We start from the raw sequence: 20,145 nt of genomic DNA, 5'->3' as shown, positions 1-20,145 counted from the left end.
TGAGTTCCTTCGAGTAAATTATCAAACCCAAAGAGTTTGTGGGCCTCCCCCAATTTAGAGCCAGTTAATCAGAAGTGTGGGTGGCTGGGGGAATCCCCAAGATGCTGCCAGTGTCTGAAGTAAGGGAAATGTCATGAAAGGCTGAGGCTTAAACTTGTGGAGTCTGATGCTAACTTTGGAGGAGGATGGTGTCAGAACGGTGCTGCAGTACACCCAGGTAGTGGCAGAACAGCTGAGGCAGAAACAAAACAGTGACCGAATGTTTGACTTCTTTTTTTTTTTTTTTTTTTTTTTTTTTTTTGAGGCGGAGTCTCGCTCTGTCGCCCGGACTGGAGTGCAGTGGCCGGATCTCAGCTCACTGCAAGCTCCGCCTCCCGGGTTTACGCCATTCTCCTGCCTCAGCCTCCCGAGTAGCTGGGACTACAGGCGCCCGCCACCTCGCCCAGCTAGTTTTTGTATTTTTAGTAGAGACGGGGTTTCACCGTGTTAGCCAGGATGGTCTCGATCTCCTGACCTCGTGATCCACCCGTCTCGGCCTCCCAAAGTGCTGGGATTACAGGCTTGAGCCACCGCGCCCGGCCTGTTTGACTTCTTTTATTGCCTCTATTCTTATTATGTGGCAGGCAATGCTCTAAGCCTGGAGTTGGCAAACAGTGGCTTGGGAGCCAAATCCAGTTGGCCACCTGTTTTTGCAAATAATATCCTATTGGAATATGGCCACATTTATTGGTTAGTATATCGTCTAACCCCACTTTCACACTGCAAAGGCAGAGTTAAGTCGCTCCAACAGAGACCATATGGCCCTGAGAGCTGAAAATATTTACTATCTGGCCCTTGGCCAACCCCTGTTCTCAGCTGCCAGTATACATGAGTGAACAAAGCCAATAATATGCTTTCCCAGTGGGAAATTATAAATGGCCACGAGTTCTTTGCAGCCTCTCCCACCAAGAAGTGGAGTCTGTGTTCCCACCTGTTGAATCTGGGCTTGGCCATATGGCTTGCTTTGGCCAATGGGATATTTGCAAACGTGATACAAGCTGAGGCTTGAAAAGCACTTGAACGCTGAGGTCTGTCCTTCCTGGCTGCTGGAGTGAGAGACTTATGGAGAGAGACCCCTGCTGACCATCTAAGACACAAGAGGCTCTCTCCTAAACCAATAGCCATAGCTAAATAGGCCCAGGCCAGACAAACCTTCGGTCAACACATAAAATCATCAGAGCTCCTAAAGGAGTGTTTTAAGCCACTAAGCACTGAGGTGGTTTTGTTACACAGCAAGAGCTAGCTGATACACTCCCAAAGTTTATAAGCTGGTTAGGTGCAGTGGCTCAGGCCCTGTAATCTCAGCACTTTGGGAAGCCAAGGTGGGAGGCTCGCTTAAGCCCAGAAGTTCAAGATGAGCCTGGGGAATAGAGCAAGACCCCTATCACTACAAAATTTTTTTTTAGCCAGGTGTGGTGGTATGTGCCTATAGTCCCAGCTACTCAGGAGGCTGTGGCAGGAGGATCTCTTGAGTCCAGGGGGTTGAGACCACAGTGAGCCATGTGGGTGCCACTGCACTCCAGCCTGGGCAACAGAGAGAGACTCTGTCTCAAAAAAAAAAAAAAAAAATTAGCCAGGCATGGCAGCAGGCGCCTGTAATCCCAGCTACTCGTGAGGCTAAGACAGGAGACTCTGAACTGAGACAGGATCTCAGTTCACTGCAAGCTCCGCCTCCCAGGTTTACGCCATTCTCCTGCCTCAGCCTCCCGAACAACTGGGACTACAGGCGCCCGCCACCTCACCCGGCTAGTTTTTTGTATTTTTTAGTAGAGACGGGGGTTTCACCGTGTTAGCCAGGATGGTCTCGATCTCCTGACCTTGTGATCTGCCCGTCTGGCCTCCCAAAGTGCTGGGATTACAGGCTTGAGCCACCACACCTGGCCAACTGCCTGGCTAATTTTTGTATTTTCAGTAGAGATGGGTTTTCACCATGTTGGTCAGGCTGGTCTCGAACTCCTGACCTTAGGTGATCCACCCACTTCGGCTTCCCAAAGTGCTGGGGTTACAGGCGTGAGCCACCGGTGGCCACTTTTAACCAGTGTCACTAGAATGGAAGCAGGAGCAAAGAGATTGTTCAAGGGGACTGGGTCAGACATGATGGTGAAGTAGATGGAGTTGTAGACAAATTTGAGACCTCAGCTTAACAGGAAGAAGTGAGAGAGGCCAAGAAGAGTCAAGGATTTTAGGTCATTCTCCTCTTCTCAATGGATGTCCCATACTCATTGAAAATTTATCCATCACAAATATCTGGTCCTCCTCATCTCAGGAAGCAGCACTGCGCTATTACATCCCAGCAGGTACTTTGGAATGACAGTAGACGGTGAGATCTTTTTTTTTTTTGGAGATGCAGTTTCACTCTTGTCACCCAGGCTGAAGTGCAATGGCGTGATCTCAACTCACTGCAACCTCTGCCTCCTGGGTTCAAGCAATTCTCATGCCTCAGCCTCCCGAGGAGCTGGAATAACAGGTATGCACCACCACGCCCAGCTAATTTTTTATTTTTTTATTTTTTTTGTGTGTTTTAAGTAAAGATGGGGTTTCACCATGGTGGCCAGGCTGATCTCAAACTCCTGTCCTCAGGTGATCCATCCACTTCGGCCTCCCAAAGTGCTGGGATTACAGGCATGAGCCGCTGCGCCTGGCTGAGACCTTTTAACAAATCCACATGAGTTCCCAGAACTCTGCTCTGAAAACATCAAGAACTCTTTCCCAGAAAAGCCGCCAGAATGGAAGAAAACATCTGGCCCTATTTGATAACAAACCACATTTGAAAATGCCACAGTACTATAAAGTCTTTCATAAGATAAAAAGAAAAGCTTCAGGCCAGGTATGGTTGCTCACACCTGTAATCCCAGAACTTTGGGAGGCCGAAGCGGGTGGATCACTTGAGGTCAGGAGTTCGAGACCAGCCTGGCCAACATGGTGAAACCCTGTCTCTACTAAAAATACAAGAAAAAATTTAACTGGGCATGGTGACAGATGTCTGTAATCCCAGCTACTCAGAGGCTGAGGGAGGAGAATCACTTGAACCCGGGAGGCTGAGGTTGCAGTGAGCCGAGATCGCACCATTGCACTCCAGTCTGGGCAACAAGAATGAAACTCCATCTCAAAAATACAAAAGCACTAACAAAAAACATTGGCCGGGCTTGTTGGCTCACACCTGTAATCCCAGCTACTTGGGAGGCTGAGGCAGGAGAATTGCTTGAACCCAGGAGGCAGAGGTTGCAGTGAGCCAAGATCACGCCACTGCACTCCAGCCTGGGTGACAGAGTGAGGCTCTGTCTCAAAATAAATAAATAAATAAATTAATTAATTAAAAGCTTCACCAAAAAAATATTAATTTTTTTAAACCTACGCAATAACATACTGCGACAATGCACCATCCTCTCCTTTGTTTTCTTCCATTCAGGAATGGTCTCCGATGCCAAAGATGTGCTGTCAGTTTCTCAGAGTTTTTGTTTTAGCATCTCCTACATCATCAGTGAGAAAATCAAAGGAGGTTGCTATATTTCTTAGGCCGTAGTTAAGGTGAGGCAAAAATGCCTTTTATTTAAGGCCAATGTCTTTTAAACAAATGTCTTGCCAGGAGATATTAACCCATTTTTTTTTTTAATTTCAAATGCAATTTTAAAAAGAAAGAAAAGAATCAAAAGGAATATGGTCATTTCCTCAATCTTGGGAATATACTGGCCAAAAAAAAAAAAAAAAAAAAAAAAGTCTGTCTGGTATGCAAAGGTGATTTATAGACCCTTTTGGTCAATAAAGCCAAAAGGTTTTGTTGGTAGGTTTTTATCAACAACAAGCAAAACAAAACATATTGTACTTACAGGTTTCACAAACACTCAAAGAAAGGGTCACAAGAACTGAAATTACAGTTTGTTTTCCTTCCCGCCCTCTCCACCCAGGGAAATAAAATTTCCCACCACAACCCTCTCGCTTGGCTAATTCTCAAGTCTGAAGAGGAAGATACTTTACATAAGCAGGTCAGCTCAAGGCCTCTTGACATGTGTCTGTTTCTGATTTGTTTTTGTGTTGTTTTGTGGTATGTGCGTGTGTGTGTTTTTAAAACAAAACATAAAACCTCAAAACAAAAACCAGGAAACAGATTTTTGCAACTCAGTTACCGCCCCAAAATAGCTCATGGAAGAAGCTAACAGCGCGAAAAGAAAGTCTGTGATGTGCGTAGGAAATCTGACTCACTGCCGAAGAGAGAAAACCCAGCTATTTCTCACCCAAACGGCAGGAAATGGTTTGATGATACTGTCCTGCAGAGAACAGCAAAGCCCTGAGAATAATGCAGAAGTGAGTCTCTTCCTCCTGGAGACAGTATGTTCTGGGCTAATCTTGGCACACCACCAGGCTACAGGCCAGGGAAGACACAAAAGACCTTGGTATATCCTTGATGTGACAATGATGAAGCTACATCAGTGAGGAGAGGCCACGTGGAGGATTTTAGGGAAATCCAAGGACTCTGTCTTATTATGTTTTCTCGTTCTGAAGTCAAGCACAGAAAGCTTAGAACTGGGGTCCACAATGCCAGACGGCACGGTGGCTCACACCTGCAATCTCCGCACTTTGAGAGGCCGAGGCAGGTGGACCACCTGAGGTTGGGCGTTTGAGACCAGCCTGACCAACATGGCGAAACCCTGTCTCTATTAAAAATACAAAAATTGTCCAGGCACGGTAGCTCACGCCTGTAATCTCAGCACTTTGGGAGGCCGAGACGGGCGGATCATGAGGTCAGGAGATCGAGACCATCCTGGCTAACACGGTGAAACCCTGTCTCTACTAAAAATACAAAAAATTAGCCAGGTGTGGTGACGGACGCCTGTAGTCCCAGCTACTTGCAAGGCTGAAGCAGGAGAATGGTGTGAACCTGGGAGGTGGAGCTTGCAGTGAGCCGAGATCGCACCACTGCACTCCAGCCTGGGTGACAGAGCAAGACTCTGTCTCCAAAAAAAAAAAAAAAAAAAATTAGCCAGGCATGATGGCAGGCACCTGCAGTCCCAGCTGCTTAGGAGGCTGAGGCAGGAAAATCGCTTGAACCCAGGAGGCAGAGGTTGCAGTGAGCCGGGTTCGTTCCACTGCACTCCAGCTTGGGCAGCAGAACAAGACTCCATCTCAAAAAAAAAAAAGAAAGAATGGTGGGCACAATACCAGAAGTATATACTATCTGGCCCTTTAGAGAAAAAGGTAGTCAACTCCTGCTCCCAAGCCCAGGACCAAAACATGGTGCAAAAGTAGCATCTGAGAGCAGAGATCTCACTCATAGCCAATTAACCCTGAGTTTGCACACAGTTGTAACAGGAGGCATTGTCACAACCAACCCCACGTTCCTTCTCCTCTCAGCTGCCCCCCGGACCCACATCCAGAACTCACTTGCTGGAATTCATCGTGTACCCGGAGGGACACTCAGGGATGCACTTGTTGTTATGAATGACGTACTGGTGGCAGCCCTGCCTCCGCGAGTTCTTGCATTTGTGGTGCAGGTCCTGGCAGAAGCTGAAGTTCACACAGCGCCAGTCCTGGAAGTGGTAGTACGGGGGCGGGCAGGTCTCCACACACCTGCCGTCCAGGTAGAAGTTGCGGCAGGCCACGCACTTGGTGGGGTCGTCGGGCTCAGAACAGTTGCCCAGGCACTCGCTGTGGCAACAGAGGCCTTCGGCAGTGCAGCCGTGTGACTTACAGATGGTTGGGCAAACTGGAGAGAGAGAGAGAAGAAAATAAATGAATAAATAAAACAGCTGGTCAATGGCTTTGTCCAATTCCTGTCTGCGTATGCAGCAATTCTGGATCAGACACTGAGAGCCAACCAAATACTAACAATAAAAGCAGCATTTCTACATCATTACCCACATGCCAGACACATCTATTAACTGGTTTAAGCCTCCAAACCATTGGTGTGCTTGTCAATGTTTAACAAGTGCCTGAGGGAGGGGGACAGGAGGTCCCAAATTTATATAGCATTTGCCAATTTCCATGGTGTAAATATTCCTACCAGTGGTGGATTTCAGGCTACCAACATGAAGTTACTAAACATACAGCTGGCAAGAGATACATAGTAGCATTCCTTTAAATAGTATTTATAAGTATATACAAAATGTATCTACTATTGACACAAAAGTAGTAAATAACCTCAACAGCACAGATAATAGGAAAACATTGTATGCTATTAGGAGGTGGTGAGTTTTGAGTATTTGTTACTTTTAAATACCTTTGTTAATTTAAAAACTTCGGTTTTTAGCTAATATCATACTGAATGGGCAAAAACTGGAAAAATTCCCTTTGAAAACTGGCACAAGACAGGGATGCCCTCTCTCACCACTCCTATTCAACATAGTGTTGGAAGTTCTGGCTAGGGCAATCAGGCAAGAGAAAGAAATCAAGGGTATCCAGTTAGGAAAAGAAGAAGTCAAATTGTCCCTGTTTGCAGATGACATGATTGTATATTTAGAAAACCCCATTGTCTCAGCCCAAAATCTCCTTAAGCTGATAAGCAACTTCAGCAAAGTCTCAGGATACAAAATTAATGTGCAAAAATCACAAGCATTCTTATACACCAGTAACAGACAAGCAGAAAGCCAAATCAGGAATGAACTTCCATTCACAATTGCTTCAAAGAGAATAAAATACCTAGGAATCCAGCTTACAAGGGATGTAAAGGACCTCTTCAAGGAGAACTACAACCACTGCTCAGTGCAATCAAAGAGGACACAAACAAATGGAAGAACATACCATGCTCATGGATAGGAAGAATCAATATCGTGAAAATGGCCATACTGCCCAAGGTGATTTATAGATTCAATGCCATCCCCATCAAGCTACCAATGACTTTCTTCACAGAATTGGAAAAAACGGCTTTAAAGTTCATATGGAACCAAAAAAGAGCCCGCATTACCAAGACAATCCTAAGTCAAAAGGACAAAGCTGGAGGCATCACGCTACCTGACTTCAAACTATACTACAAGGCTACAGTAACCAAAACAGCATGGTACTGGTACCACAACAGAGATATAGACCAATGGAACAGAACAGAGTCCTCAGAAATAATACCACACATCTACAGCCATCTGATCTTTGACAAACCTGAGAGAAACAAGAAATGGGGAAAGGATTCCCTATTTAATAAATGGTGCTGGGAAAATTGGCTAGCCATAAGTAGAAAGCTGAAACTGGATCCTTTCCTTACCCCTTATACGAAAATTAATTCAAGATGGATTAGAGACTTAAATGTTAGACCTAATACCATAAAAACCCTAGAAGAAAATCTAGGTAGTACCATTCAGGACATAGGCATGGGCAAGGACTTCATGTCTAAAACACCAAAAGCAACGGCAGCAAAAGCCAAAATTGACACATGGGATCTAATTAAACTAAAGAGCTTTTGCACAGCTAAAGAAACTACCATCAGAGTGAACAGGCAACCTACAGAATGGGAAAAAATTTTTGCAACCTACTCATCTGACAAAGGGCTAATATCCAGAATCTACAAAGAACTCAAACAAATATACAAGAAAAAAACAAACAACCCCATCAAAAAGTGGGCAAAGGATATGAACAGACATTTCTCAAAAGAAGACATTCATACAGCCAACAGACACATGAAAAAATGCTCATCATCACTCGCCATCAGAGAAATGCAAATCAAAACCACAATGAGATACCATCTCACACCAGTTAGAATGGCAATCATTAAGAAGTCAGGAAACAACAGGTGTTGGAGAGGATGTGGAGAAACAGGAACACTTTTACACTGTTGGTGGGATTGTAAACTAGTTCAACCATTATGGAAAACAGTATGGCGATTCCTCAAGGATCTAGAACTAGATGTACCATATGACCCAGCCATCCCACTACTGGGTATATACCCAAAGGATTATAAATTACTCTACTACAAAGACACATGCACACGTATGTTTATTGCGGCACTATTCACAATAGCAAAGACTTGGAATCAACCCAAGTGTCCAACTGTGACAGACTGGATTAAGAAAATGTGGCACATATACACCATGGAATACTATGCAGCCATAAAAAAGGATGAGTTTGCGTCCTTTGTAGGGACATGGATGCAGCTGGAAACCATCATTCTTAGCAAACTATCACAAGAAGAGAAAACCAAACACCGCATGTTCTCACTCATAGGTGGGAACTGAACAATGAGATCACTTGGACTCAGGAAGGGGAACATCACACACTGGGGCCTATCATGGGGAGGGGGGAGGAGGGAGGGATTGCATTGGGGAGTTATACATGATATAAACGTCATGCACATGTACCCTAGAACTTAAAGTATAATAAAAAAAAAAAAAGAAAAAAAAAAAAAACAAAAAAAAAACTTCGGTTTTTAATGTCATTTGTTTAACTGTAGGTTTATGTAGCTTTTATGCATATCTATGTCTAACAAATGGCTCACGAATCACCTGAATTTGACCACTGGCTCTAGCAAGCCAACTCCAGCATGCTACTGCACCCCACATGTGAAGTAGACACACTGTTATCTCCTTAATTTTTTTGTTTTACAAATGGGGAAACTGAGGCATGGAGAGGTTAAGTAACTTGCCCCCAAACCACTGATTGCTTCAACAGACATTTGCTTGCACTAATCTAGATACTGTAACCACTATGGGGAAAAAGTAGCTGCAGACCCTGCCTTTGGGAGCAAGCACAAGGTCTAATGGAGGAGACATTTTAATTACTTAAACATGCAAAAGTGTCTGGGTGCCATGGCTCACGCCTGTAATCCCAGTACTTTGGGAGCTCGAGGTGGGTGGATCACCTGAGGTCAGGAGTTTGAGACGAGCCTGGCCAACATGGTGAAACCCTGTCTCTACTAAAAATACAAAAATTAGCCGGATGTGGTGGAGCATGCCTGTAATCCCAGATGCTCAGGAGGCTGAGGTACGAGAATCACTTGAATCCGGGAGATGGAGGTTGCACTGAGCCAAGATCACGCCATTACACTCCAGTCTGGGCGACAAGAGCAAAATTCCATAAAAAAAGAAAAAAAAAAAGGCTGCGTGTGGTGGCTCATGCCTGTAATCCTAGCACTTTGGGAGGCCAAGGTGGGCAGATCACCTGAGGTCAGGAGTTCGAGACCAGCCTGGCCAACATGGTGAAACCCCGTCTCTACTGAAAATACAAACAATTAACCAGGTATGGTGGCAGGCGACTGTAATCCCAGCTACTCAGGAGGCTGAGGCAGGAGAATCACTTGAACTTGGCAGGTGGAGGTTGCAGGGAGCCGAGATCATGCCACTGCACTCCAGCCTTGGTGACAGAGGGAGACAAAAACAAAAAAATGAAACAAAACAAAAAAAGAAAAAAAGTTGAGGCGTATTCTTCACCCCAAATCCCCAGACTGTGATTCTCAGCATAGTGGATCCCACCAGCCAAACTCAGGGAACAGAAGTGGCCCTAGAAGCTACATCCATATGTGAGCAGCACCGTCCGGTCGAACTTTCTGCAATGACGGAAATGTTCTCTATCTGGGCCGTCCAACACAGTAGCCACTTCTCACCTGTGGCTTCTGAATGTGGTTAGTGCAACTAGGAAATCCGATTTTTTTTTAAGTGTGGTAAAATACACATAGCATAAAATTCACTATTGTAACCATGTCTAAATGTAGAGTTCAGTGGTATTAAATACTTTCACGTGGCTATGCGACCATCACCACCACCCATCTCCAGAACTTTCTCATCTTAACCAAACTGAAACTCTGTCCCCATGAAACACTCACACGCACCCTCTTCCCCAGCTCCTGGCACTTCCCATTTTACTTTCTTTTTACTTTATTATTATTATTATTATTATTATTTTTGAGACGGAGTCTTGCTTTGTCGCCCAGGCTGGGGTGCAGTGGCACGATCTCAGCTCACTGTAACCTCCACCTCCCGGGTTCAAGCGATTCTTCTGCCTCAGCCTCCAGAGTAGCTGGGATTACAGATGCCCACCACCACGCCCAGCTAATTTTTGTATTTTTAGTAGAGATGGGGTTTCACCATGTTGGCCAGGCTGGTCTTGAACTCCTAACCTCGTGATCTTCCTGGCTTGGCCTCCCAATGTGCTGGGATTACAGGTGTGAGCCTTTGCTCCCGGCATCCCATTTTACTTTCTGTCTGACTCTGACAACTCTAGGAACCTCATATAAGTGGAATAATATAGGATTTATTCTTTACTTATTTATTTATTTATTTTGAGATGGAGTCTCACTCTGTCACTCAGGCTGGAGTGCAGTGACTCGATCTCGGTTCACTGCAACCTCCACCTCCTGGGTTCAAGGAATTCTCCTGCCTCAGCCTCTGAGTAGTTGGGATTACAGGTGCTCACCACCACGCCCCACTAATTTTTTTGTATTTTTAGTAGAGACGGGGTTTTACCATGTTAGCCAGGCTGGTCTCGACCTCCTCACCTCAAGTGATCCACCTGCCTCCCAAAGTACTGGAATTACAGGCATGAGCCACTATGCCCAGCCTAGTTGCACTATTTTAAATTTCCACCAACAGTGTACCAGGGTTCCAATTTTTACCAAGGAACCAAACTTTCAACTACATTTCATTTTAATTTCAGTTTAAAATTTTAAAAAAGTTTTACATTGATACACAATGTTTTACACATTTATGGGGTACATGTGATATTGTGTCACATGGATAAAACGTGTAACGATTTCTTTTTTGTGTGTGTGATGGGGTCTGGCTCTGTCCCCTAGGCTCTGAGGTGCAGTGACATGGTTACAGTTCACTACAGCCTCAATCTCCTGGGCTCGGGTGATCCTCCCACCTTGGTTGGCCTCCTGCGTAGCTGGAACGATGGACATGCGCCACTATACCCTGCTAAGTTTTTAAATTTTTGTAGAAATGGGGTCTCACTATGTTGCCCAGGCTGGTCTCGAACTCCTGGCTCAAGCGATCCTCCCACCTCAGCTCCCCAAAGTGCTGGGATTACAGGTGTGAGCCACTGCGCCTGACACAATTCCAATGTTTACTAGCCACAGATGACTGCCATCTCCTACACTAGACCGTGCAGGCATAGAGAATAAAAGCAGACTCCCTATAGGCCTTGGGGGGTCTAATCCCTGCCAGTCTTGCTAAGTCCTTCTCCCAGGCTGGCCTCCTTTCTGCACCTCCCACCCACACACACCCAGGCTCAGCCCTACCTTAGGACCTTGTGTAAGCTGTTCTGGGTGGAGCATCCTGGTCCTTTGTCCCCTTGTGGCTCGATCCTTTGCAACCTTCAGGTCCTTATACAGACCTTCCCTGACCTCCCCAGCAGAAGTTGCCCCTCCTTCTCCATTCATGAGCTAACACGTTATCTCACTACATTTTCCTTATGGCATGGATCACTCTTGAATATTATCCTGGGGCTGGGCACGGTTGCTCACACCTGTAATCCCAGCACTTTGGGAGGCCGAGGCAGGTGGATTACTTGAGGTCAGGAGTTCGAGACCAGCCTGGCCAACATGGTAAAACCCCGTCTCTACTAAAAATACAGAAATGAGCCAGGCATGGTGGCAGGCGCCTGTAATCCCAGCTACTCAGGAGGCTGAGGCACGAGAATCCCTTGAACCTGGGAGGTGGAGGTTGCAGTGAGCTGAGATCACGCCACTGCACTCCAGCCTGGTTGACAGAGAGAGACTCTGTCCAAAAAAAAAAAAAAAAAAACACAAGAATTAGGAAGTTCTAATAGGGCCAAGCACAGTGGCTGATGCTTGTAATGCCAGCACTTTCAGAGGCTCAGGCGGGTGGATCACTTGAGGTCAGGAGTTCAAGACGACCAGCCTGATCAACATAGTGAAACCCGTCTCTACTAAAAATACAAAAATTATTTTTTTGGGTGTGGTGATGCTTGTCTGTAATCCCAGCTACTTGAGAGGCTTAGGCAGGAGAATCGCTTGAACCCAGGAGGAGGAGTTTGCAGTGAGTCAGGATTGTGCCACTGAACTCCAGCCTAGGTGACAGAACGAGACTCCATCTCAAAAAAAAAAAAAAAAAGGCTGGGGGAGGGATTGTTAATAAGAGTCCCTTGCTTCCTTCTTAAGGCTGTTGCAAGAAATAAACAGGATAACGTCGGTAACACATCAGATTCTTTGATAGAGATATTTTTAGGCTTGATAGAAATTAACTACAGAGGGTATCTATAATTATCACAATTATCAACATCATTAACACCGATCTGTCTGTGGGAACCTGAGGGCTGAAATTCAATTGGAGGAAGCAATATACAAGGCAGACAACAATTACCTAGGGCCTGCAAAGTCCCAGCGCTTTGGCAAGGACACGCACACAAGAGGAAGGCGCTCGTTTCCCGGGCTGGAGCCACTTCAGAGGGTCAGCCCTTTCATTCAAAAGAGGCGTCATCAATGGCCTAACACAAACCTCTCAAACACATAAGTCCTTCAGGCCTAGACAATGGGAAGAAAAATTATCCAACCATTGCAAACAAGGCCAGAGGCTGCCAGACTTTGCAATCTTGTGTTGGAGCCCTGTCTGACAGGCTCATCTGAGCTATTTCATTTTCCAGCACAGGAGTTGGTCAACTTTTTCTGTAAAGGACCACAAGCAAATACTTGAGGCTTTGCAGGACATACGGTGTCAGTTGAAACTACTCAACTCTGCCATGATGGCATGATAGCAGCTATAGACATACGTACGTGAAGAGGCATGGCTGGGTCCAATAAAACTTTATTTATAAAAGCAAGTGATGGGCCAGATAGTTTATCAACCTGCGCTAGTTAAATATACCTGTAATTGATTTTACTCTTTCTTTTTTTTTTGAAATGGAGTCTCGCTCTGTAGTCCAGGCTGGAGTACAGTGGTGCAATCTCCGCTCACTGTAAACTCTGTGTCCCAGGTTCAAGCGATTCTCCTGCCTCAGCCTCCTGAGTAGCTGGGATTACAGGCACTCGCCACCATGCCTGGATAGTTTTTGTATTTTTAGTAGAGACGGGGTTTTACCACGTTGGCCAGTCTGGTCTTGAACTCCTGACCTCAAGTGATCTGCCCATCTTGGCCTCTCAAAGTGCTGGGATTATAGGCATGAACCACTACACCTGGCCGATTTCACTATTTCTATTAGGGACTAGACTCACGGAAATTAGTGCTAACTTACAGACAGATATGCTGCAAATTATTTTCATCTCAGAGAAAAGATACTCTCAGCTGGGCATGGAGGCTCATGCCTGTAATCCCAGCACTTTGGGAGGCTGAGGCAGGAGGATTGTTTGAGGCAGGAGGAGTTCGAGACCAGCCTGGGTAACAGAGTGAGATCCCATCTCTCCCTACCAAAAACAAAAAAAAAAAAAAAAAAAAGGAAAAAAAAAGAAAAAATCATCCCCAAAGATTACTGTTTTTTTTTTTTTGTTTTTTTTTGAGACGGAGTCTCGCTCTGTTGCCCAGGCTGGAGTGCAGTGGCGCAATCTCGGCTCACTGCAAGCTCCGCCTCCCGGGTTTACGCCATTCTCCTGCCTCAGCCTCCCGAGTAGCTGGGACTACAGGCGCCCACCATCTCGCCCGGCTAGTTTTTTGTATTTTTTAGTAGAGACGGCATTTCACCATGTTAGCCAGGATGGTCTCGATCTCCTGACCTCGTGATCCACCCGTCTCGGCCTCCCAAAGTGCTGGGATTACAGGCTTGAGCCACTGCACCCAGCCATAGATTACAGTTTTATTGTCCTATGGGACATTAAGCAGCCTCATAGCTAACATTGCCTTCTTATTTCAGTGACTATACATGTTTTGGCTTTATAATCCTGCTGTTCCCTCACTAATGGGTTAAATAAACATGCTGACCTGTATTCTTTGGTGTTTCGTTGTTGGTGGTGGTGGTGGTGTTGTTTTGTTTTGTTTTTCAGACAGAGTCTCACTCTGTCGCCCAGGCTGGAATGCAGTGGCGCGAACTCGGCTCACTGCAACCTCCACCTCCCTGGTTCAAGCAATTCTCTGCCTCAGCCTCCTGCGTAGCTGGGATTATAGGTGCCTGTCATCACACCCAGCTAATTTTTGTATTTTTAGTAGAGATGGGGTTTCACCATGTTGGCCAGGCTGGTCTTGAACTGCTGACCTCGGGATCCACCCACCTCGGCCTCCCAAAGTGCTGGGATTACAGGCGTGAGCCACCACGCCCAACCAGTTCTTTGAAGACCATCCTTGGAACACTATAAACCCATTCCAGGTGTCTCCAACTCCGTAGGGAGATGTTGATCAAACAGTACAAAATTTCACTTAGGAGAAATAAGCTTTAGTTATGTAGTGGACACAATAGTTGCTCTAATAAGTAACAGTGCACAGGACATTTCAAAATTGCTAAAAATGTAGATTTTTTTAACCATCAAACAATAAGTATGTGAGGCAATAGCTTTTAAATTGGCATGATTTAATAATTCTACAATGTAAACAGATATCAAAACATCACATGCTATCCCAAAAATACATAACATATACAATTATTATTTGTCAATTTAAAGAAAATAGAGGCCAGGTGTGGTGGCTCTGCCTGTAATCCCAGCACTTTGGGAGGCCGTGGCAGGGAGTTTGAGACCAGCCTGGCCAACATGGTGAAACCCTGTTTCTACTAAAAATACAAAAATTATACAGGCATGGTGGCACGAACCCATAATCCCAGCCACACGGAAGGCTGAGGTAGGAGAATCGCTTGAACCCGGGAGGCAGGGGTTGCAGTGAGCCGAGATTGTGCCACTGCTGGGAGAGAGAATGAGACTCTGTCTCAAAAAGAAAGAAAAGAGAAGAGAAGGAGAAGGAGAAGGAGAGAAAGAGAGAAACAGAAGGGAGGGGAGGGAGGGGAGGGAGGGGAGGAGAGAGGAGGGGAGAGGAGGGGAGGGAAGGGAAGGGAAGGGAAGAGTAGGGAAGGGAAGGCAAGAAAGAGAAAGGCAGGCTACTCGGGGTGGCCACTGCACCCCCTAGCTGAGTGGGAGTCCTCTAAACTGGTTCTGGACGCTTCCACATACTCTTGCTCCCCATACTGGTTCCTCTGAACATGAATTGTTAGAGAGAATGTGAAAAGCTCCACACGAAAATCACAAGCCTGCCAGGCTCAGTGGCTTGTGCATGTAATGGCACTTTGGGAGGCTAACATGGGAGGATCTCTTGAGTCCAGTAGTTCAAGACCAGCCTGGGCAAAATAGCCAGACTCTGTCTCTACAAAAATAAAAAAATTAGCCGGGTCTGAGGGTGCACGCTACTAATCCCAGCTACTGGGGTGACTGAGGTGGGAGAATTGCTATAGCCCAGGAGTTTGAGGCCGCAGTGAGCTGTGACTGCACCCTGCACTCCAGCCTGGGCAATAACGCAAGATCCTATCTTTAAAAAGAAGAGAGAGTGAGGGCCGGGCGCAGTGGCTCACGCCTGTAATCCCAGCACTTTGGGAGGCTGAGGTGGGTGGATCACGAGGTCAGGAGATCGAGACCATCCTGGCTAACACGGTGAAACCCTGTCACTACTAAAAATACAAAAAATTAGCAGGGCGTGGTGGCGGGCGCCTGTAGTCCCAGCTACTCGGGAGGCTGAGGCAGGAGAATGGCGTGAACCCAGGAGGCGGAGCTTGCAGTGAGCCGAGATCGCGCCACTGCACTCCAGCCTGGGCGACAGAGCGAGACTCCATCAAAAAGAAAGGATGGAAGGAAGGAAGGAAAGAAGGGAGAGAGAAAGAAAGAGAGAAAGAAGGAGGGAAGGAAGGGGGAAGGAAGAGAGAGAAAAAGAAAAGAAAGAGAAACAGAGAAAGAAGGAGGGAGGGAGGGAAGGAGGGAAGGAAGGAAAGAAGGAAGGAAGGAAGGAAGGAAAGGAAGGAAGGAAGGAAGAAAGGAAGGAAAGGAAAGAAGGAGGGAAGGAAGGAGGGAGGTGAAAGAGAGAAAGAAAGAAGAAAGAGGGAGAAAGAAAGAGGAAGGAAGTAGAGAGAAAGAGAGAAGGAAAGGAAAAGAGAAAGAAGAAAGAAGAAAGAGAAAAAAGAAAAGAAAGAGACAGAGGGAGAAAGAAGAAATAAAGAAAAGAGAAAGAGAAAGAAAGAAAAAGAAAGAGATAGAGAAGGAAAAGAGAAAGAAAAGAAAGAGAAGGGAGGGAGTAAGGGAGGGAGGGAAGTAAAGAAAAGAAGGAAAGAAAGGGAAAATCACAAGCAGCCCAGGGTGGGGAAAGGGCATGACACAAGCGAAGCAGCCACAAAACAGCAGCCTCTTCTGGTGAGACAGACCGCAAAGTGAAGACATGATGAAAGCCACGTGTCGTGCAAGATGAAAAACAGCCCCCGCTGGAGGACGGGCTTGACTTTCCTCTCCCTGTGCCCCTGACCTGATCCCCCTCGTTGACACTTAATAGCCCAACTGTCCGTTCCTGCCCAACTTCTGGTTTGGGGTAGGGACAGTCAGCAGCCCAGGCTGTGTCTGCCAGAGAAGATGGCAGACTTTCAGGAAAATGCCAAACCGTCTGGCAGCTATCCCTCCCTCACATCTGCGCACAAGTGCGTGCTGTGTGTGTAGGAAACATCTACCCAGACCTCCCCTCTCCAAAAATGCAAGTTCTGTGTCCATCCATTGTCTCCCCTTCAAAGCCACCTTGAGCCGCTTGTCCCAATTTTCCCCCAGTTCTCCCTAAACCTCCCAAAAGCTCCTGGGCGAGCAAACAGAAGCAACCATCGCCTTCCTGAAACTTTCAGCTGCGGTGGCTTTTCCACTATACACTGCTGAGAAGATCGGAGACTAAAATCTAACTAAATGGATGGAGGGGAAAGGAGATCGCTGTGTCAGAGTCCTCTGGTGGACCCTCCCCAGGAAAAACAATGTCCCCACTAAAGGACCACTTTCCTAGACAGAGGGAGTCACAGAAACACCAATTTGCTTCAGGGAAACAGTTCAAAGCAAAGGGAGGAGGAACATGCACCAAGAGGCAGGTGCAATTTGATGCAGTATTTCTTTTTTCTTTTTTTTTTTTCCAAGATGGAGTCTCACTCTTGTCCCTCAGGCTGGAGTGCAGTGCCACGATCTCAGCTCACTGCAACCTCCGCCTCCCAGGTTCAAGTGATTCTTCTGCCTCAGCCTTCCGAGTAGCTGGGATTACAGGCACCCGCCACCACACCCAGCTAATTTTGTACTTTTAGTAGAGATGGTGTTTCATCATGTTGTCCAGGCTGGTCTTGAATTCCTGACCTCAGGTGATCCGCCCACCTCGGCCTCCCAAAGTGCTAGATTACAGACGTGAGCCACCACGTTCAGCCTTGACGTAGTATTTCCACTTCTAGGAATTACCCTGCAGACAAGAGACCCAACGTCCACGTCAATGCCTGGAAGGGGATATTCTCTGCCCTGTCAGAACTTAGCCATTTGTGTTTCTAACAGCAAAAGACAGAAAACAACCTAGAGATCCAAAACAGAAGACTGAGGAAATAAATTACTGTGGGTCAAGGAGGCGGAATCGTATGCAGCTGTAGAAATGGAGATAGCTCTATGCATTGAGAAGTTGGAATCACTACCAACATAGCATTAACTTGAAAAATATCAAGGTGCAACACAGTGTCTAAAGAGTCTAATTCATTTGTAGAGAAGGCAAAGAGACATGTACAGTGGGAATACAAAATGGGACGGCTACTTTGGAAAACAGTTTGGCAATTTTTCTCTTTTCTTCTTTTTTTTTTTTTGGAGAGAGGGTCTTGCTGTGTTGCCCCAGCTGGAGTGCGGTGACACAATCTCAGCTCACTGCAACCTTGATCTTCCAGGCTCAAGCCATCCTCCCACCTCAGCTTCCTAAGTAGCTGGGCTACAGGCACATAGCAGCTCACCAAGCTTACAGTTTGACAATTTTTTTGCAGAGATAGTGTCTTACTATGTTGCTCAGGCTGGTCTCAGACTCCTGGCCTCAAATGATCCTAAAGTAGCTGGATAACAGGTACGTGTCAGTCCACTCAGCTAACATTTTCGTAGTTTTTTGTAGAGATGGAGTCTTGCTATGTTACCCCGGCTGATCTCAAACCTGACCTCAAGTGATCCTCCTGCCTTGACCTCCCAATGTGCTGGGGTCACATATGTCAACCACCGTGCCCCGCACTGGGAATCTAGCACTTTGGAGGCCAAGGCCTCAGCCTCCTGAGTAGCTGGGATTACAGTCGTCTGCCACTATGCCTGGCTACTTTTTGTATTTTTAGTAGAGATGGGGTTTTGCCATGTTGCCCAGGCTGGTCTCGAACTCCGAGCCTCAAGCAATCCTCCCACGTTGGCCTCCCAAAGTGCTGGAATTACAGGTGTGAGCCACCACACCTGGCCAACAGCATTGCTGGATTTTAGGTGCATTATATTCAGTGTAGCAATGGATCCAGGTCGGATGCGGTGGCTCACGCCTGTAATCCTAGCACTTTGGGAGGCCAAGGCGAGCGGATCACAAGGTCAGGAGATCCAGAACATCCTGACCAACATGGTGAAACCCTGTCTCTACTAAAAATATAAAAATTAGCTGGGCATGGTGTCGCGCACCTGTAGTCTCAGCTACACGGGAGGCTGAGGCAGGAGAATCACCTGAACCCGGTAGGCGGAGGCTGCAGTGAGCTGAGATCGCGCCACTGCACTCCAGCCTGGCAAGAGAGTGAGACTCCATCTCAAAAAAACAAACAAAAAAACCAGGGGGTGGGGGAGAAGGGGAGGACACACGGGACATACGTCCCTCTAAAAGGGACATAAAAAAGTGCCCTATTTTATTTTTATTTTTTACCATGTATGTGTACTATCCTGTCAAAACTGACATATATTTGGAAATACAATTTTTTTTTTCAAGTAGCTTCTTCTTTCATTTATTTATTTAGAGACAGTGTCTCACTCTGTTGCCCAGGCTGGAGTGCAGTGGCATGATCTCAGCTCACTGCAACCTCCACCTCCCAGGTTCAAGTGCTCCTCCTGCCTCAGCCTCCTGAGTAGCTGGGACTACAGGCGTACACCACCATGCTTGGCTAATTTTTGTATGTGTATATATACATTTGGTAGAGATGAGGTCTCACAATATTGCCCAGGCTGGTCTCGAACTCCTAGGCTCAAGAGATCCGCTCTCCCTGAGCTCCCAAACTGCTTGGATTATAGGCGTAAGCCACGATGCCCAGCCAGGAAATACGTTTTTCAAAAGCCTCTGCTAGACAGTAAACAATGTTATTGATCAGTCACATGATTCTACTCCCAAATATTCTAATAATGACGCATAAAACAGCTGACAGGCATCGGTGAGAGCTTTTACAAAGGTTTTCTTAAAATCATCTTTGCTGGCCGGGTGTGGTGGCTCATGCCTGTAATCCCAGCACTTTGGGAGGCCAAGGCAGGAAGATCACTTGAGGTCAGGAGATCGAGACCATCCCGGCCAACATGGTGAAACCCCGTCTCTACTCAAAATATAAAAATTAGCTGGGCGTGGTGGTGGCCACCTGTAATCCTAGCTACTCGGGAGGCTGAAGCAGGAGAATTGCTTGAACCTAGGAGGCGGAGGTTGCAGTCAGCTGAGATCGTGCCACTGCACTCCAGCCTGGACGAGAGAATGAGACTCCATCTCAAAAAAAAAAAAAAAAAAAAAATTATCTTTGCCTTACTACAAAATAAATATGGGGCTCAGGGGTGAAGTGTGGAGTGTGTTTTAATAATAGCTTTGCTTTTTTTTTTTTTTTTTGAGACAAAATCTCGTTCTGTTGCCAAGGCTGGAATGCGGTGTTGCAATCTTGGCTCACTGTAACCACCACGTCCTGGGTTCAAGCGATTCTCCTGCCTCAGTCTCCTGAGTAGCTGGGACTACAGGCACGCACCATCATGCCAACTGATTTTTTTGTTTGTTTGTTTAAGTGGAGAAAGGGTTTTGCCATGTTGGCCAGGCTGGTCTCAAACACCTGACCTCAAGTGATCCATCCACCTCGGCCTCTTAAAGTGCTGGTATTACAGGTGTGAACCACTGCGCCAGGCCAGCTTTGCTCTTTTATGGACTATTCAACAAATTGCTAGCATTTCTCTTTTTACTTTTCTTCATTCAACAAACATATGTCGAATGTTCCAGTGTGCCAAATCATAGGAAACCAGTTCTCGTATTAACTGAACAAGCATGAGAACATAGATGATACAGAAACCCCATCCCTGTCCTTGAGACA

The 20,145-nt window shown here is 46.3% G+C and overlaps 1 protein-coding gene across 4 annotated transcripts in view; it reads right to left on the bottom strand.

Annotated features, from left to right (window-relative positions):
• INSR (insulin receptor) overlaps nucleotides 1-20,145 on the bottom strand; it is a 189,408-nt gene that overhangs the window by 71,656 nt on the left and 97,607 nt on the right. For all 4 annotated transcript variants that reach the window (XM_033200527.1, XM_033200528.1, XM_033200529.1 and 1 more), the window contains exon 3: nucleotides 5,419-5,740. In XM_033200527.1, the coding sequence (XP_033056418.1) occupies nucleotides 5,419-5,740 (322 nt within the window). The remainder of the gene's footprint in view (nucleotides 1-5,418; nucleotides 5,741-20,145) is intronic.

The sequence above is a fragment of the Trachypithecus francoisi genome, unplaced genomic scaffold (genome assembly GCF_009764315.1).
Source record: "Trachypithecus francoisi isolate TF-2019V2 unplaced genomic scaffold, Tfra_2.0 Lachesis_group5, whole genome shotgun sequence".
Classification (NCBI taxonomy): Eukaryota; Metazoa; Chordata; class Mammalia; order Primates; family Cercopithecidae; genus Trachypithecus; species Trachypithecus francoisi.
Note: the sequence above shows the minus strand (reverse complement) of the source record. Positions and strands in the feature narration are given on the sequence as shown.